General features: G+C 35.8%; 1 protein-coding gene across 1 annotated transcript; it reads left to right on the top strand.

Moving 5' to 3' along the window:
• The first annotated feature begins 6,314 nt into the window (after positions 1 to 6,314).
• On the top strand, positions 6,315 to 12,781 carry LOC107625008 (P-loop containing nucleoside triphosphate hydrolases superfamily protein). The gene is made up of 7 exons (XM_088505286.1): positions 6,315 to 7,465; positions 7,711 to 8,028; positions 8,910 to 9,193; positions 9,604 to 10,635; positions 11,110 to 11,278; positions 11,805 to 11,962; positions 12,344 to 12,781. The coding sequence occupies exons 1-7, from the start codon at positions 6,700 to 6,702 to the stop codon at positions 12,584 to 12,586; spliced, it is 2,970 nt and encodes a 989-aa protein (XP_088361412.1). The 5' UTR covers positions 6,315 to 6,699; the 3' UTR covers positions 12,587 to 12,781.
• The last annotated feature ends 6,216 nt before the right edge of the window (positions 12,782 to 18,997 follow it).

Here is an 18,997-nt window from a genome sequence, read left to right as displayed (position 1 = left end):
GAACAACCAAAATTCAACTGAAATTCTGAAAAGAACATTTTCAAATGATGTATCTAGATTGGAACATGTATAACTAAAAATCTAAATTAACTAACATACAAATTAAAATTATGAGAAATAGAAAAGGCATTTGCCAAAGAAGAATATAAAATTAAGTTGTTTCAACCTCTTTTTTTTTTATTAGTTATGAACACATATAAAACTATATCAAATATTTTCTATCTTAAAAGACATAATTTACGATCCTAATAAATTAGAATACACAACTTCCTATCCTAGTAATATACACGAGAGTACTCAAAGAGCGCTGTATCTATATTTTATTATCCATTAATACCCCCTCAAGGTGGAGTATGCAAGTCTTCAATGTTCAACTTGACTAATATTGCTTCAAACTTGTTGGCACCAAGAGTTTTAGTAAAATGGTCGGCCAACTGAGTGTGAGTGAGAACATAAGATGGAAGGAGGCGTTGATGCACGATCGCATCCCGAACAAAATGACGGTCTACTTCAATATGCTTCATGAGTTAATGAAAAACTGGATTTTTAGCAATGTGAAGAGCAGCTTGATTATTGCAATAGAGACAAATATGAACATGATGAGGCACGTATAAAGAGGAGAGTATATCTTTAATCCACATAAACTCTTTTGTTATCTAAGTCATTGAACGATATTCAACCTCAACAGAAGAAGCAGACACTGTCTGTTATTTCTGAGTTTTTCAAGATATTGATGAGTGACCAAGCTAGATGAACCAGCCTGTGATTGACTTGCAAGTAAGTAGTGGACAACTAGCCTAATTGGAGTCATACCATCTATAGAGCAAATCATTTTCTCATGGGAGAAGAATTCCTTGCTCAGGGTATCCCTCTAAATAGTGTACAATACGTAAAGCGGCTTGCCAGTGTTCGGTGCGTGGATTTTGCATGAACTGGGATAACATGTGAACACCGTAGGTTAGATCAGGCCGAGTAAAACACAAATAAATTAGTCTTCCAACAAGCCGACGATATATGCTAGGATCGGATAAAAGAGAACCTATAGGTGACCCCAAACGATGATTCTCTTCACACGGTGCTACAGGCTTAGCACCTAGAAATCTTGTTTTGGTCATTATGTTCAAAGCATATTTTTCTTGGCACAGGAAGATTCCAGTTTGAGATCTGGCAACCTCAACTCCCAAGAAGTACTTCAACTGGCCTAAATCTTTCATGTGAAAATATTTGTGTAAATACTCTTTGATACGTTGAATTGCAGCACTATTATTTTCTACAATTACAAGGTCATCAACATACACCAAAACTACCAATTGCATGCTATTGTGGCGAAGGCTAAATAAGGAATGGTCCTTTGGGGATTGTTGAAAATCATATCGAAGAAGCATAGATTAAAATTTTGCAAACCAGTAACGTGGAGCTTGCCGTAGGCTATAGAGAGATTTCTGAAGTTTACAAAACAGTCCTTGTTGAGGCACTTGAAAACCAGGGGAAAGCTTCATATAAACATTCTCATCAAGCTCTCCATGAAGAAATGTATTGTGTACATTCATCTGGTGGAGTTCCCAGTCTTAGACTGTTGCCACTTCGAGTGTTCTGTGAATTGTTACCATCTTCACCACTGGAGAAAAACGTTTCATTCTAATCCAAGCCTTTCACTTGATTATTTTCCAAAATTACCAGTCTTAACCTCTCTATTGTCTCGTCAGAATTGTATTTAATTTTATAAACCTTCTTACATCCATGGGTTTTCTTTTCTGGGAAAAGGGTTGTGAGTTTTCAAGTGTCATTGATTTGAAGCGCACGAATTTCTTAGGACATAGCTTCACACCAACACTCATCTCTATCTGCTTGTGAGAAAAATAAAAGCTCATGTTCTATCTGGACAAAAGCAAAAAATTTCGGTATTGTTTGGAAAAAGAATTATAATTCACAAAATTTTGTATAGGGTAGGACACACCTGAGGATTTTGATGGAGAGGGAGGTTGGTCAGTAGGGCTTATTGATATCGTGGCAGTAGAAACGAAGTCGCACAACCTGACTGAGGGTGTCATCATGTTGTGACTCCGACCAAGTGAAACTTCCATCGTGACTAGTGGTAGATCGGAAGTCGGCGTTATTTCTGCTGTACTTGGTTCCGATGCATCATCAGCGATGTACTCTTCAATCTCTTCATTGAGTTCATGTCCCCTTTGTTTGTTAATAAATGCTTCAATGAGGAATTTTTCAGCACAGTCATTGAAATGTGGAGTACTAGGCTCAAGTGTGAGTTCTGAACTTGGCCCATTATGTGTGTCTTCTTCAATAATTATTTTTGTTACAGGAGGTCCAATATCTTCAATCTTTGGTGTCGGTGCCAAAGCCTGAACCTCTTGAAAAGGAAATATATCTTCAACAAAATAGACGCCACAAGAGATAAAGAAAACTTCTTTTTTCAAGTCAAATAGTTTTCATCCTTTTTGTCCAAAAGGGTACTCGACAAACACACATTTTCTACTACAGCTGGCAAATTTGTCCCGTTGCCTATTCTGATTTTGAGCATAATATAAAGAGCCAAAAACCCTTAAGTGCTCATAACTTGAAATTGTTCCATGAAAACCTCATACAGAGTCCTGCCCTTCAGTACTGAGAATGGGGTATGATTAATTAAATAGCCAACAGTTAAGACACATTCTCCCCAAAACCGAATAGAAAGATTACCTTGAAAGCGTAATGATCTAGAAACATTGAGAATATGTCAATGTTTGCGCTCCACTCGTCCATTTTGTTGTGGTGTATTGACACATGATGATTGGTGAACAATGCCTTGTTGTAAGAAGTATTGTTTTAAATACATAAATTCCATTCCATTATTAGATCGCACCATTTTAACATATTTGTTATATTGGCGTTCAACCAACGTGAAAAATTTTTCAATGTGATTGATACCTCAGCCTTTTCTTTCAACAAATATATCCAAACCGCTTGTGAACAATCATCTTAGGAAATACAAAGTACCACACGAGGAGGGAGTTCTATAGGGTCCCCACAAGTGACAATGGATTAAATCATAAATATTGGAAGCTTGACTTAAAGGAAACTTATCTCTTATTTGTTTGGATTTTTCACAAGTTTCACAAATTTCATTGTTTGTATATTTCTCACTTACATTGGAAAGCATTTTCACAATTTTAAATTATGGATTCCCTAGTCTCTTATGCCAAAGCGCTAGTTGATTCTCTATTCTGGCATGACGAGCTTGAATCTTGTGTGTCGCACGATACCAATAAAGCCCATCCTTTCGCTCACCCGCTCCAATAAGTATCCTCGAAGTACAGTCCTATATGACACAAAATTCATCAGTGAATTATACTAGACAATGTTCTGCATCTGTTAATTGAGAAACTAAAAGTAAGTTGCATTTTAATTTAGGTACATAGAGAATATTTTTTAATTCAAGTCCTCCGTCAAGAATTATTGTCCCTTGCTTGCACAGTGCACACTATCACCTGCTCTCCATCCGCTAAACCTACTGGACACCCGCATATAGTTTTCTTTTCACATAAATTTTTCAAAATTTCAGTCATGTAGTTGGAAGCTCCACTATCAATGATCCATAAATAAAAAATTCTCTTATTAGTCATTTTCTCAAATTCATTTGGTTTTTGCTTGTTGATCATATCTACCAATGCGTTCAATTGCTCATTGGTTAATCCTGATATCTCACGTCTCTTGTCTTCCGTGTTGATAGCATGGCTGCTATTTCCACCAGTGTGTGCCACATTTGCACATGCTGGAATTCCTCCAATATGTGTGCCTTGTCGTCCGTAGCCTTTGCCACCGTCTCTTCCTTCATTCCTTGGTCGATCACTCTACCATTCTGGATATCCCACCATCTAAAAGCATCCTTTAAGATCATGCCCACTTTTACCACAGAGCATATTGTTGATTTTTGGCTATCATCTCCTCGACTTTTTGTCCTGTTCCTTGCCTGCATTGCGAGTCCCACAATCAACCCTCTCTTTTCTGATGCCTTAGCCATCGTTTTCACTCTCTCCTCTTGGACTAGCATTGTGTATACACGATTCAGCGTTGGTAAAGGATCTGTTGCTAGAATATTTGACCGCACTGTTCTATAACTCGCATTATTTAGGCCCATCAGAAATTGGTGGACCCTCTCTTCTTCCCTTTGCTTCTCAAGTTGAGAGTCAATTCCTCACTTACATCCACCACACTTGCATTTGGAAATTTGCTCGCACCGTGCTAATTCATCCCACAGTACTTTTAATTTTCCATAATACACCGTCATGGCCATTCTTTCCTACTTGCATCTCGTCGTCTGTTCACAGCAAAAAAACCGTTCTTTGATGTTTTCTCACAGTATCCACGCGTTCTCAACAAACACAACGGTTGACCGAAAGCTTGGTTCGATGTGTTCAAGATCCAAGATACGATCATGGATTGGACTGTCCACCAATCCTCAAGATCAAGTGCATATTTTTATGGTTCTGTCGTTCTCAACAAACACAACGGTTGACCGAAGGCTTGGTTCGATGTGTTCAAGATCCAGTATACGATCATGGATTGGACTGTCCACCAATCCTCAAGATCAGGTGCATATTTTTCTGGTTCCGTGAGAATTCCATCGATGAATCTCTATTTTCTCCGAGCTCAAAGCGATATTTTTCACTGGTATAGCTTATTCCCCATAATTTTAATTTCTCGACGCAGCTGCACTTGTGTGATTACATTTTTTGGGTTGTCATTGACATTGAGATCATATGACGAGTAAGTTTTCTTAGTTTCTTTTTCTGAAGTTTCTGATTCATTTGCAGAGTTCTTTTCTGATTTTGTTACCATGATTATGCAATCTAGGTTTTTTTTTTTTTATTTCTCGTATTAAAGTGATAACAGTAGAAGAAAAATTGTTTCAACTTACTTTTCTATTAGTTACGAACATATATATATATATATATATATATCAAATATTTTCTATCTTAAAAGGCATAATTTACTATTCTAATAAATTAGAATACATAACTTCTTATCTTAGTAATATACATGAGAGTACTCAAAGATTAATGTATCTATACTTTATTATCCATTAATATGAATTCATTTCAAAATTTTTTTCTAAAATAAAATAAAAAATTTTATTATTTACCCAAACCCTATTTTTCAACTTTAATTCCCAAATACAATTTTTCTTTTGGATTTAAGGAGAGTTCGTCGCACCCGCGAACTCCACTTCAATTTATTTCCAAAATACACTAAACTCAAATTTTTAAGGCATTATCATGATATTCAAAAGTACATAGGAGTACACAAAAATATACAGATAACTTCAATTAATTTAAGCTTCACAATAGATAATGACAAAAATAATAACTTTTTTATTTTATTTCAAAAAAAATCCAAATTTTTAAGCTTTACAATGGATAATGACAACCATTAAAAATTTCTGAAAAACCCATATTTCTAGAGACTATAAAAATAATTGCTATTGCTGTCTGCAATGTTGAAAAAGTCATATTTATGTATTTTAAAAATAATTGAAGTGAACTCTCCCTAAATCCAAAAAAAAAAAAAAACGTATTTAAAAAATTAAAATTAAAAATAGAGTTTGAGTAAATAATAATATTTTTTATTTTATTTAAGTGAAAAATCCATTTATTCCAACTCTAAATTACCGCCCACTATTGATTAAATTTTTGGATTATCCAAAATCCAAATTTTAAGATGTTTAAAAATTCATATATTCGAAAACATCCGAAAATATTTATTGTAGAACATCCAAAAGTAAATAAGCAATTTTGGCCACTTAGATTCATAAAGAAAATTAAGTCAAATAACAAAAATTCAACAATTATATTTTTTCTCTATACATTCTTCTGTTTATAGAGTAAAGGAGTTTTTTATTTAAATAAATTAAATAAATATATTAATTATTGGAATAAATAATTTTAAAAATTATTATTAAAATTTATTTCTAAATTTTATCTCATTTATACGTCTCTAAATCTTATCTTATTTACACGATAAATAAAATCTATTTCAATAATAATTTTTAAAATTATTTATTTCAATAATTAATACATTTATTTAAATAAAAAATACTAGAGTAAAAATAAGATTTAGAAACAATGTTATTCTAAAATGAAAAGAGAAAACATTAAAAAAAAAAAGTAGCGGAGTAGGAAGAAGGAAGGTTCTGGAAGAGAAGGAATCAGAATCTAGGAAGCAAATAACAGAAGGGGAAATGAACACGTCAGCAAATAGTAGAAGGGCTAAAGGCAGCCACGCTACAAAATCACAGGAGCCAATCAGCATAAGAACTTGGATCTTGGGGTGGCCCCTTGTCTTTATCCTTGTCTCCGTTCCCTTCTCTCTTCTCTTCTGTTCTCTTCTGGTGCACTTCATAGCCCAATAGAAAAAAGCAAATAACAAATGAAATTGGCTTCAACGAATGAATGAAAAGTGTTGTGGTGCTGGTACCCTTAACTTTCCTTCTCATTAAAAAAAATCCCACTTCCCTCGCAATTTAAAAACGTCTCTTCTTTCCTCGCCGCAAATGCACTTCGCGGTTCCCATTCAAAACCCTCCTTTCTTTACTTCCGTTCTTTCTCTTGAGCTTCAAGAATAAACTAATATCTAACCAATCAAGTGAGTGAGTGAGTGGCTGGCTGAATTGGTAATTTCAGCCAGCCAATCAGGAACTGACACATGGAAACTGCACCCGCTTGCTTCTTCTGCGGTGGAATCCCTGCAACTGCAACTGCCACAGCGACATCAACTCCGAATTCTGTGCCTTTCCGTTGTGCCGTTAGAGTTCCCTTCTCTTCTTCGTTTGCCTCGCTCTGCCTGTTAGCTCGTACCAGGCACGGCGGCGGCGGCGGCGGCGCTTCTGTTTTCCGCTCTTTGTTCTCGTCGTCGTCTTCTTCGTCGGTCTCCGGCCTCGGCCTAATTCGAAGCGCCGCTAACAGCGAAACGAAGCTCCCGGCTCCAAGGAACGCTAAACGAAGTAGAAGAAGAACGCGGACGCCAACGGTTTCTCCTCCTACTCCTCGGCCTCCGTCTCCGGAGAAAACTAACAGTAACGGTAACGGTAACAGCAATGGGAATGGGGATCCTCTCGGGTGGAAGGATCTTGGGAAGAGTGTTGTGAGATGGATTAGGGAGAGCATGAGGGCCATGGCGTTGGATTTCGCGGCGGCGGAGTTGCAGGGGGAAGTGGAATTCGGGGAGTTGAGTCAGCGAATGGGACCTGGTCTGACTTTTGTGATCGAGGCCCAGCCTTATCTGAACGCTGTTCCGATGCCACTTGGGCTTGAAGTGATGTGCTTCAAGGCCTGCACACACTACCCAACTCTCTTTGATCACTTCCAGAGGGAGCTTCGGGAGGTTCTCCAGGACCTTCAGAATAAGTCCTTGCTACAAGACTGGCGCCAAACGCAGTCTTGGAAGCTGCTTAAAACTCTCGCCAATTCAGGTAGCTTTTACATTGTAGAGATTAACCTATATACAACTTTCATTTGGTAACTAACTAACTATGTCAATTTCATAATAAAATATGTGTCATTATGGTTAGAGTCATACCTTGCCTAGAGATAAGGCCTGGGCACTTTTTGTAAGAGTTTGGACTTATCGCATGAACTAGCTTTTGGGGTTTAGTTTTAAGTACACTTCTAACACGTGATTGCTTACTTAAACTAACGATCATATTTGCAATTACAGCTCAGCATCGAGCAGTGGCCAGAAAGATAGCCCATCCCCTGCCCAGGACTGTCCAAGGTGTTTTAGGAATGGACTTGGACAAGGTCAAAGCAATGCAGCAGAGGATTGAGGATTTCACCAACCGTATGTCTGAACTACTCCGTATTGAAAGGGATGCTGAATTGGAGTTCACTCAGGAGGAATTGGATGCTGTTCCTAGGCCTCTGGATGATGCTTCAGACCCCTCAAGACCGATTGAGTTCTTGGTTAGCCATAGCCAGCCTCAGCAAGAACTCTGTGACACCATTTGCAACTTAACTGCCATCAGTACCTCTACCGGTATTCTCCTTTTTTCATTTTCTTACGAGTTATCGAGAGATATAGTAGGCAAATATCCTGCCAATTTGGTATCTGCAATTCAACATGTCTTTAATTATGTCCATTCCATTTGCCATAAAAGAACTTGAATTGTTCACTTCATTACAACTTACTATTTGGAACACTATTTATAATAAGTGCCATGAAGCAGAGATGACAGGAGGACTAAGTCGCTCACCCGTTCTTTCATGAAGACTATTCCGAATTCATTTATATTAATGTATTGATATGTTTGTATAGTCTGTCAGTAGTTATTATTCAGTGGTTTCTTTTTTATTTATTTAATCATCCTCATTTTTTGTTTTAATTTAAATCACCCATCTATTCTAGTGAATGTATAGGGATCAGATGCCATTTATTGAGTGCATATCTTTTATTGATTTGATCCATGTTTTCTGTTGTAGATTTAAAAATACAATCTTTCTTCTCAAATGTCTGATTGAGTATGTTTGTTACTTCTGTATATGGCTCTTGTTTTCTTTATAAAGTGTGGACTTAATCATATTTGCTTGGTAAATCCATGTATTCACTTGTTAATATTCCTTACAAAAAGTTAAGAATTTTCAGTTAACTTTATGGAGGAATGGAAATGTTGAAGGTAGACTCAGACCTAGGATAGACCTTGACTAGTCTAGTTTTAGCATGTAAAATTGCAATATGATCCACTCAGTGTCTATCCTGAGTAATAAAGCTCTTAGCTAACCTTTGCCCTATTATTCAAACATATGCCGCTCTTTATGCCGTGTTAACACTTCACTGATGCAATTATGGAGACTGTTAATCAAACTTGGACCATGTAATTTAAAATGCCTCTATATGATCCCATTTTATTTTGTAAACAGGACTTGGGGGAATGCATTTGGTGTTGTTCAAGGTTGAAGGCAACCATCGATTACCACCTACTACTCTTTCACCTGGAGATATGGTTTGTGTCAGAACATGTGACAGCAGGGGTGCAGTTACAACTTCTTGCATACAAGGATTTGTGAACAATCTTGGGGATGATGGCTGCAGTATTATTGTTGCTTTAGAGTCACGCCATGGTGATCCTACATTTTCCAAACTATTCGGAAAGAGTGTGCGCATAGACCGTATTCAAGGACTGGCTGATACACTTACCTATGAGGTATTTGAAATCAAGAATGTAAATTATTGCATATAGTGGAAATATTCTGTGGTTCGAAGAAACATTTTTCGTAAAAAGGTTGAAGTAAGATTCTGAGAATTTTGTAGCCAAGGGAGGGCTATGCCACAATGATGTGTTTGACCAAATTCAGAAAATAAAAATGAAAATATATGATGTTTGCTGGAAAAGAAATAAAAGGAAAGACAGTGCTATGGTTGCAAGTGTCAACTAACTGCCACCTACTTCTCTTCTAAAATTTAGCTATATATGTTGCTGATTAGTTTCAAACAGATTAACCAACATAATCTGACTATTATGGTTATCTATCAATTTCACTAATACTCTCCTTGGCTAACTAACTATACATGTAAATATATGTCTTTTAAAAAACTTATATTTCTTGCTTCCAGCGCAACTGTGAAGCTCTAATGCTGCTTCAGAAGAATGGTTTGCGGAAGAAGAATCCTTCAATTGCTGTTGTAGCTACACTTTTTGGAGAAGAGGAAGATGTTGCATGGCTTGAGAAGAATAATTTTGTTGACTGGGAAGAAGAAAAATTAAATGGACTGCTAGAAAATGAAACATTCGATAGTTCTCAGCAGCGAGCAATTGCATTGGGTTTGAATAAGAAGAGACCTGTATTGGTTATCCAAGGGCCTCCGGGTACAGGCAAGACTGGTTTGCTCAAGCAACTTATAGTATGTGCCGTTCAACAAGGTGAAAGGGTTCTAGTGACGGCACCTACGAATGCAGCTGTTGATAACATGGTTGAAAAGCTTTCAAATGTTGGATTAAATATTGTCCGAGTTGGAAATCCTGCTCGTATTTCAAAAGCTGTGGGATCAAAGTCTTTAGGTGCAATTGTAAATGCAAAGCTTGCAAGTTTTCGAGAAGAGTATGAAAGGAAAAAGTCAAATCTAAGGAAGGATCTAAGACTTTGTTTAAAGGACGATTCACTAGCTGCAGGCATACGGCAACTTCTGAAACAGCTGGGAAGGTCTCTCAAGAAAAAAGAAAAACAGACTATGAATGAAGTTTTATCTAGTGCGCAGGTTGTGCTTGCCACTAATACTGGAGCAGCTGATCCCTTGATTCGAAGGCTAGATGCTTTTGACCTGGTTGTCATAGATGAAGCAGGACAAGCAATTGAACCATCTTGTTGGATTCCTATATTGCAGGGAAAGCGCTGTATTCTTGCTGGTGATCAATGCCAACTTGCTCCTGTCATATTGTCCAGAAAGGCCTTAGAAGGTGGCCTAGGAATATCACTACTGGAGAGAGCTACAGCATTGCACGAAGGGATTCTAACCACCAGGCTAACAACACAATACCGTATGAATGATGCAATTGCTAGTTGGGCCTCAAAGGAGATGTACGGAGGATTGTTGAAGTCTTCTGAGTCTGTCTTTTCTCATCTTCTTGTAGACTCTCCTTTTGTTAAGGTACTATAACCAAAAATGATATTTCACTTCTCCATTTTTCATTTAAGTGAATCAAGGTTGTCCTAACTAAATCATTATTCTACTTCTTCCTGTTGTCTGCTTTGCCAGTTCTTGTTTTTCAAAAATGCTGCCCAAGATCATTCAAGTTGTTTGTAGAAGTTCTATATATAAGCTCTGCATATGAACATAAAAATGTAATATTGATCACTTATGCTTCTTTATAGACGACATGTAATCCTGCAGATGACAAATGGCAACACTTTTCAGGAAACAGTTCTCAAAAAGTGTGGTCAAGAATGTATAAAATTAACAAATAACTTCCTGTTGGTTACCATTCTGTGAATTGTCATATCTTTTCTGTTTTATTCTGATTTGTCTGTGCTTTTTAGTCTAGGATGTATTTGATCTTTGTCGGTATTTCCATTCCATTTACTTCCGCTAATACTTGGGAGAATGCATTTTCTGTTTTTGCAGCCTACTTGGATAACCCAATGTCCACTGCTATTGCTTGATACAAGAATGCCATATGGAAGTCTGTCGGTTGGTTGCGGAGAGCATCTGGATCCAGCAGGAACAGGCTCATTTTATAATGAAGGAGAAGCTGATATAGTTCTGCAGCACGTCGTTTCCTTGGTTTATGCTGGTAATAACATTTGACTCTTTTAAAGTTGTGACTTTCATGATCTTGGGTAATACTTTTTCAAAAAACTATTTTCCTACTGTGAATGTTCTATGGTATGGACAACAAGTGATATCAACAAAGTAAACTTATCAACCATGTAGGGCATGGCAGGTTGTTCTTTGGTTGTTCCTTTTTTTCTATGTATTATATGTACTTATACCCAAGGCTTGACTCTCCAACTGTATAGATGATCAAATAAAATCTTGGGATGACCCTTCCATTCTATACTAGTTGGAACATTTTCTAGATAATATTGCATCTTCTCTATAAAGTTTCAAATTCTCAATCAGTTTCAAAATGAGTCGTGCCTTGTATTTCTGCCACTTCCAACCTTGCTTAAAATTTTAAGCATATTACTTGTAAGTCAAGAAAAAATATGTTAATGCATGTCCTCTCTTTCATCATACTTATAAAATCATGTGACATTATTTGTTGATCGTGATCTCGAATAAGATCTTCCTTTTGATAATTTGAATCTGAAATGCAGGTGTTAACCCAGCTGCCATTGTGGTGCAGTCCCCTTATGTCGCTCAAGTGCAGCTTCTGAGGGACATGCTTGATGAGGTACCTGAAGCTTCTGGTACTGAGGTTGCAACCATTGATAGTTTTCAAGGTCGCGAAGCTGATGCAGTAATTTTATCCATGGTATGATCTGAAACTCAATAGTGATTTACAGCTTGTCAAAGAGCCCATATCATCCAATTGCAATAGAATGTGAATGGGTTATTATACTGCAATCATTTTTCTATCTCTCAATGCCAGCATCCGGTTCTTATTATCAAGACTTTGACTACTCTGGCCTAACTCAACTAGGTTCTGAGAAGGATGTAGGGATCTCCTAGCGAGGATTTACCTACTTTCTTCATGGGACCTCAGCTAAATCAGATTTGATTAGTCAAGTTCCTGATTATAGGACCTTGATACGAGCCATTCACTCACGAAAAATAAAAAACAAAACCTGTGCTGTATCAGTTTTTCATGTGAATTGATGTTGTTTGGCTTGTTTTCTCCTTGTAAATTAAACAGGTACGGTCAAACACATTGGGAGCTGTTGGATTCCTTGGTGATAGCAGAAGAATCAATGTTGCCATCACAAGGGCACGCAAACATGTAGCCGTGGTCTGTGACAGCTCAACAATATGCCACAACACCTTCCTGGCAAGACTTCTGCGTCACATTCGACACTTTGGTCGGGTGAAGCATGCAGAACCAGGTAGTTTTGGGGGTTCTGGACTAGGGATGAACCCCATATTACCCTCCATTAATTAGTGTTGCATCAATAGCACTAATAGTTCATGGCCTTTCACGTGGCCAAAACTTATAATGTATATAGCAATTCTTGAATTTCATATTTGTATACAAAGTACAGCTTGCGCATGAAAAATAGCAAAATGCTTCATAGCCAATATACATATTGGCAAAATCTGATAGGAATACTTAAGTTTTAAAGCAAATTACTTGTTAGTCACCCCTTGTACTACCAATTGTGTCGCTTGTTGTAAAATAAATAGGGAAGAGGTAATAAAATAAAGTATAAATAGAAAAACACTATTATCAGTATTTACCAATACTATTATACTACTATAAAGATAATATATTAATATTAAATTAATAGTATATGAAGAGAGAAAGTAAAGAAGTGCTTTGTAGTGTAAGAAAGAGAGAATATTTGTTTTATTATTGCTTGTTTTGTGTTTGTGTGAGGCTTAGCCTCCTATTTATAGGCATACAAAAGGTAAATTTTCAAATGGAATTAGCTTCAGTCTTCCTTTGATAGTCTAAACTTTTCACTTGGAAAAGTTAGCTGCCCAAACATTAATGGGCATTCGTCTCATGCTTTATCACAACACTCCCCCTTTGATGATCATTCAAGATAATGCCTCGTTAAAACCTTACTAAAGAAAAATCCTGTGGGAAAAAACCTTAGTGAAGGAAAAAGAGTACAATATCCTATGTGATGGGAACTGCCTCATTAAAAACTTTGTCAAGAAAAACCCAATGGAAAAAAAAAACCTAACCAAGGAAAAAAGAGTACAGTCTCCCCCTCTTGTTGACATCATTTAATATCTCGAAATCGGCATATCCCAATCTCATGCACCAATCTTTCAAAGGAGGATTCTAGGAGTGACTTTGTAAATAAATCTGTCAGATTGTCACTTGAGCGGATCTGTTGGACATTAATTGTTCCCTGATTTTGAAGATCATGGGTGAAGAAGAATTTGGGAGAAATGTGCTTTGTTCTATCACCTTTGATGTATCCGCCTTTAAGCTGAGCAATGCATGCTGTATTATCTTCAAACAAGACAGTTGAAGCTATCTTATGATCAATCAGTCCACATAATAACAGAATATATTGGATCAAACTCCTGAGCCAAAAACACTCGCTACTTGCTTCATGTATCGCTAGTATTTCATCATGATTAGAGGAGGTTGCTGCTATCGTCTGTTTCGTGGACCTTCATGATATAGCTGTATCACCATATGTGAACATGTATCTTGTTTGAGATCTCCCTTTATGTGGATCAGACAACTGCATAGCCAACTAGTTGTGACTTGGATCCATAGGGATAAAACAATCCCATATCAACCGTTCCATGAAGATATCGAAAGATTTGTTTGATTCCACTCCAATGTCTTCTGGTTGGAGAGGAACTATACCTTGCTAGTAAGTTCACCGCGAATGATATGTCAGGTCGCGTATTATTAGCAAGATACATTAGCGCTCCAATGGCACTAAGATATGGTACTTCATGACAGATATGGTACTTCAGGACCAATGATATCTTCACTCTTTTCTTTAGGACGGAATTGATTCTTCTCCACATCCAAAGATCTTACGATCATTGAGGTACTCAAGGGATGTGACTTATCCATATAAAATCTTTTCAAGATCTTTTCTGTGTATGTCGCTTGATGAATAAAGATCCCATTTTTTGTATGCTCGATCTGCAGGCCAAGACAAAATTTAGTATTTCAAAAATCTTTCATCTCAAACTCTTCTTTTAGAGTTTTTATAATTGTTGGAATCTCTTCAGGAGTTCTAATGATATTTAAATCATCAACGTACACAGCAATTATAATGAATCCAGATGCAGATTTCTTTATGAAAACACATGGATAGATATCATCATTCTTGAATCCATTTTTGGCCAGATACTCAGTAAGACGATTATACCACATTCGTCCAGATTGCTTTAGACCATATAAAAATCTTTGCAATTTGACTGAGTATAACCCTTGCGAATATTCATTGGATGGTTTAGATATTTTTAGTCTTTCATGGACTTTCATATAGATATCCCGATCTAATGAGCCGTATAAATAGGTTGTTACCACATCCATTAAATGCATATGCAGTTTATGATATGCAGATAAACTGACCAAATAACGGAATGTTATCGCATCCACTACAGGAGAATACGTTTCTTCATAATCTATACCGGGCCTTTGTGAAAAACCTTGTGCCACAAGTCGGGCTTTGTAGCGCACAACTTCATTTTTCTCATTTTGTTTTCTCACAAATACTCATCGGTATCCAACAGGTTTTACATCTTCAGGTGTACGGACTACAGGTCCAAAGACTTCACGTTTTGCAAGTGAGTCTAATTCAGCTTTCATGGCTTCTTCCCATTTTGGCCAATCATTTCTTTGTCGACATTCTTCGACTGATCTTGGCTCAAGATCCTTATTTTCATGCATGATATTTAATTCCACATTATATGCAAATATTTCATTGACAATTGTTTTATTTCGGTCCCATTTCTCTCCTGTAAAGACATAATTTATCGAGATCTCGTCATTTTCACAATTTTCAGGTACCTGAACGTCTTCTGGCGTTAAAACTATATCATAATTTTGGACAACTGCAGGTGTCTTTACTATATCTTTTTCAATAGGAATAGCATTTACCTCTTTTCTCTTTCGAGAATTTTTGTCTTTGGAACCAATAGGCCTACCATGCTTCTAGCGTAAATTTACTTTAGTGGCTATTTGTCCGACTGAAACATCAATTTGAATTGGGGCATTTTCTGCTGGTATATAAGACTTGGTTATCCTCTTTGTATCGGAAAATACATCAGGCAATTCATTTGCTATTCTTTGCAAATGTATAATCATTTGAACTTCTAATTCACATTGCCCTAATCGAGGATCTAAATGCATCAAAGATGATGCATTCCAATTAAATTCCTTTTCAGGAAGCTTATTCTCTCTCCCTAATGTTGGAAATTTTGATTCATCAAAATGACAATTCGCAAACTGGGATTTAAATACATCTCCGGTTTGTATCTCTAAGATACCTCACTATAAAGGGAGAATCATATCCAACATATATTCCCAATTTTCTTTGAGATCCCATTTTGGTGCGATTAGGTGGTGCAATGGGAACATATATCGCACATCCGAATATTCTTAAATGGGAAACATTTGGCTGCTGGCCAAAAGCTAACTGCATAGGAGATAACTGATGGTAACTCGTTGGTCTCAAACGAATAAGTGCTGCGGCATGTAAAATAGCTGCCCCCAAACCGAGGTTGGGAGATTTGTTCTCATAAGTAAGGGGTCTAGCAATTAATTGGAGGCGTTTAATAAGTGATTTTGCTAACCTATTTTGTATGTGAACATGAGTTACTGGATGTTCAACACTTATTCCATTAGTCATACAATAAGTATCAAAGGTTTGGGAAGTAAATTCACCAGCATTATCAAGACGAATTACTTTGATTGGATTTTCTGGAAATTGTGCTTTTAATCGAATAATTTGAGCCAGTAATCTCGAAAACGCCAGGTTGCGAGAAGACAATAAGCACACATGTGACCATCTCGAAGATGCGTCTATCAGGACCATAAAATATCTAAAAGATCCACATGGTGGATGAATAGGTCCACATATATCACCTTGAATCCTTTCTAGAAATTCAGGGGACTCAAATCCAATCTTTACTGGTGATGGCCTTAAAATTAATTTCCCTTGAGAATATGCAGCACAACAAAATTCACTAGATTTAAGAATTTTCTGGTTCTTTAGTAAATGACCATGGGAGTTTTCAATAATCCTCCGCATCATGGTTCTTTCCGGATGACCCAATCGGTCGTGCCAAGTTATGAATTCATTTGGGTTAGTAAACTTTTGGTTTATAGTGGCATGTGATTCAATCGCACTAATCTTGATATAATATAACCCAGATGAAAGTGAGGGTAACTTTTCTAGTATAACCTTTTTATTTAAATCATGAGTTGTGATACATAAGTACTCATGACTTCCCTCGTTCATAGTCTCAATATGATATCAATTTCGGCGAATATCTTTAAAACTAAACAAGTTTCTTAGAGACTTGGTAGACAATAGTGCATTATTTATTATGAATTTTGTTCCTCCGGAAAATAAAATTATAGCTCTTCCGGATCCTTCAATCACATTTTCTGAGCCAATAATAGTATTAACATATTCTTCTTTTGGCACAATATGGGTAAAATATATATCACTTTTGAGAATGGTGTGCGAACTTGCACTATCCGCAAGGTATACATCTTCATTATATATCCTTGTCATTTTTTTCAAAGACAAATAATAATAATAAAATGAGTAGTATGCACAGTTAAATTGAATACTTGATCGGAATTATTTTTCTAAGAAACACTGTACATAAAAATAATGTCATATACTAAAATTTTATTTTAAAACTTGACACATTTAATGATATAAACATTAATATTTCATTATTTATGCACATCATATTTGAAACTTAAATACATAGAAAATAAAACTTAACCATAAGTTCTTTACATTATTTATTTACATGGATACTTAACAATCCCACATATTAAACTATTCCATCATTGATCAAATGACCAATATTTCCTTCAGGATCCTCAAAGAAATTAGATACATTATAATGAGTGGTGAAATTTTCATCATTTGAAACAAAATTTGTTTCCTTTCCTTTGTCATCCTTTCCAAAGATGCTTGATAAAGATCAACTAGGTATCTTGGGGTACGACAGGTACGTGACCAATGGTTCTTTCCACCACAATAGAAGCATTTATCCTTAATTGATTTACTTTGCCCATTGTTTCTTTTTCTATCCCACTTCTGGTGAGATCATTTCTTATGAATATAATTATTCTTCCTTCTATAATTTTTCTTATTACCAAAATTTTGTCATTTACCTCTTCTGGGGTAATGACTTGCCGCATTTACTTCAAGAAATGGGACCGCACCAGCTAGGCGCGCTTCATGATTCCTTAGAAGTAATTCATTGTTGCGTTCAGCAACAAGAAGACAAGAAATTAACTCAGAATATTTTTTAAATCATTTTTCTCGATACTGCTGCTGGAGCACATTCGAGGCATGGAAGGTCAAATAAGTTTTCTCCAACATATTAGGCTTGAGGAAGTATTACCGTCTTTTGATGATTGTACCTTTTTTCAAGGTCTTTCCACAGATCTATAGGATCTTTTAATATGAGATATTCATTTTTCAATCATACGTCAAGATGACGCCGAAGAAAAATCATGACTTTGGCTTTATCCTTCTGGGATACATTATTTTCAGCCTTAATGGTATCTCAAAGATCTATTGAATCAAGATGGATTTTAGCATCAAGTATCCATGATAAATAATTGTTTCCAGATATATCAAGAGCATTAAATTCAAGATGAGAGAACTTCGACATAATAAAAATTTGTTACTTGGAGTCTTCTAAAATTTGGTTAGAGTCTTGTGCTGATAACGTGTTGTAAAATAAATAGGGAAGAGATAATAAAATAAAGTATAAATAGAAAAACTACTATCAGTATTTACCAATACTATTATACTACTATAAAGATAATACATCAGAGAGAGAGTATTTGTTTTATTATTGCTTGTTTTGTGTTTGCCTGAGCCTTAGCCTCCTATTTATAGGCATACAAAAGGTAAATTTTCATATGGAATTAACTTCAATCTTTCTTTGATAGTCTAAACTTTTTACTTGAAAAAGTTAGCCGCCCAAACATTAATGAACATCCACCTCATGCCTTATCACAACATCGCTTAATTTTTTGGCGACTAAAATGCATTATAAGACCAATATTTTCATATATAAAAGAAAAGTTGCGCATTTAAAAACTATACTTACCGAAAGAATATGATCAATATTCGGTGCACTCCCCAGTTAATTAAACTCTTTTTAAAAAAATAGTTTAAACAATAAATACTTATATTAAAAATAATTTATAAATAAATTATTTTGTGTTTAGTTTTTTAGTTCTAAAAGTACTTATTTAAAAAAAATTTGATAAAAAACTTTTTATTATGAAAAAGATTATTTTTTTTAATTTCTCCATAAACACTTACATAATTTCTTAAAAAGTTAAATTAGATTTTGAAAATTGCACTAAACATTAATACTATTACTTTTCATAAGTTAAAAACTCAAAAAATAACTTTTGAAACTTCTCAAACGCACCTATGTATTGCACCTCCAACAATCAACAAATTGTAACATGATATCTTGTGATTTAATAACATAATGAATACTGGATGCGCTATGTCAAATAGATAAAGAAAAATGAATTGTATTCCCTCTCAAGTTTCAATTCAATATATTGAAAAGTGTAATTGTAGAACGGCAATATGAGCATCAATTGAAAAAGTGATGCGGGTGGATTGAAACATTTTGGACCATACACATTTGAAAC

Source organism: Arachis ipaensis, chromosome B2 (genome assembly GCF_059453495.1).
Source record: "Arachis ipaensis isolate K30076 ecotype BB chromosome B2, ASM5945349v1, whole genome shotgun sequence".
In the NCBI taxonomy this organism is placed as follows: Eukaryota; Viridiplantae; Streptophyta; class Magnoliopsida; order Fabales; family Fabaceae; genus Arachis; species Arachis ipaensis.
This window is presented reverse-complemented; position numbering and strand designations above follow the sequence as displayed.

Coding starts and splice junctions, on each gene's coding strand:
- LOC107625008 (XM_088505286.1), top strand. CDS start 6,700: ATGGAAACTGCACCCGCTTGCTTCTTCTGCGGTGGAATCCCTGCAACT. Junction 7,466..7,710: donor TAAAACTCTCGCCAATTCAG/GTAGCTTTTACA, acceptor TTGCAATTACAG/CTCAGCATCGAGCAGTGGCC. Junction 11,963..12,343: donor ATGCAGTAATTTTATCCATG/GTATGATCTGAA, acceptor TAAATTAAACAG/GTACGGTCAAACACATTGGG.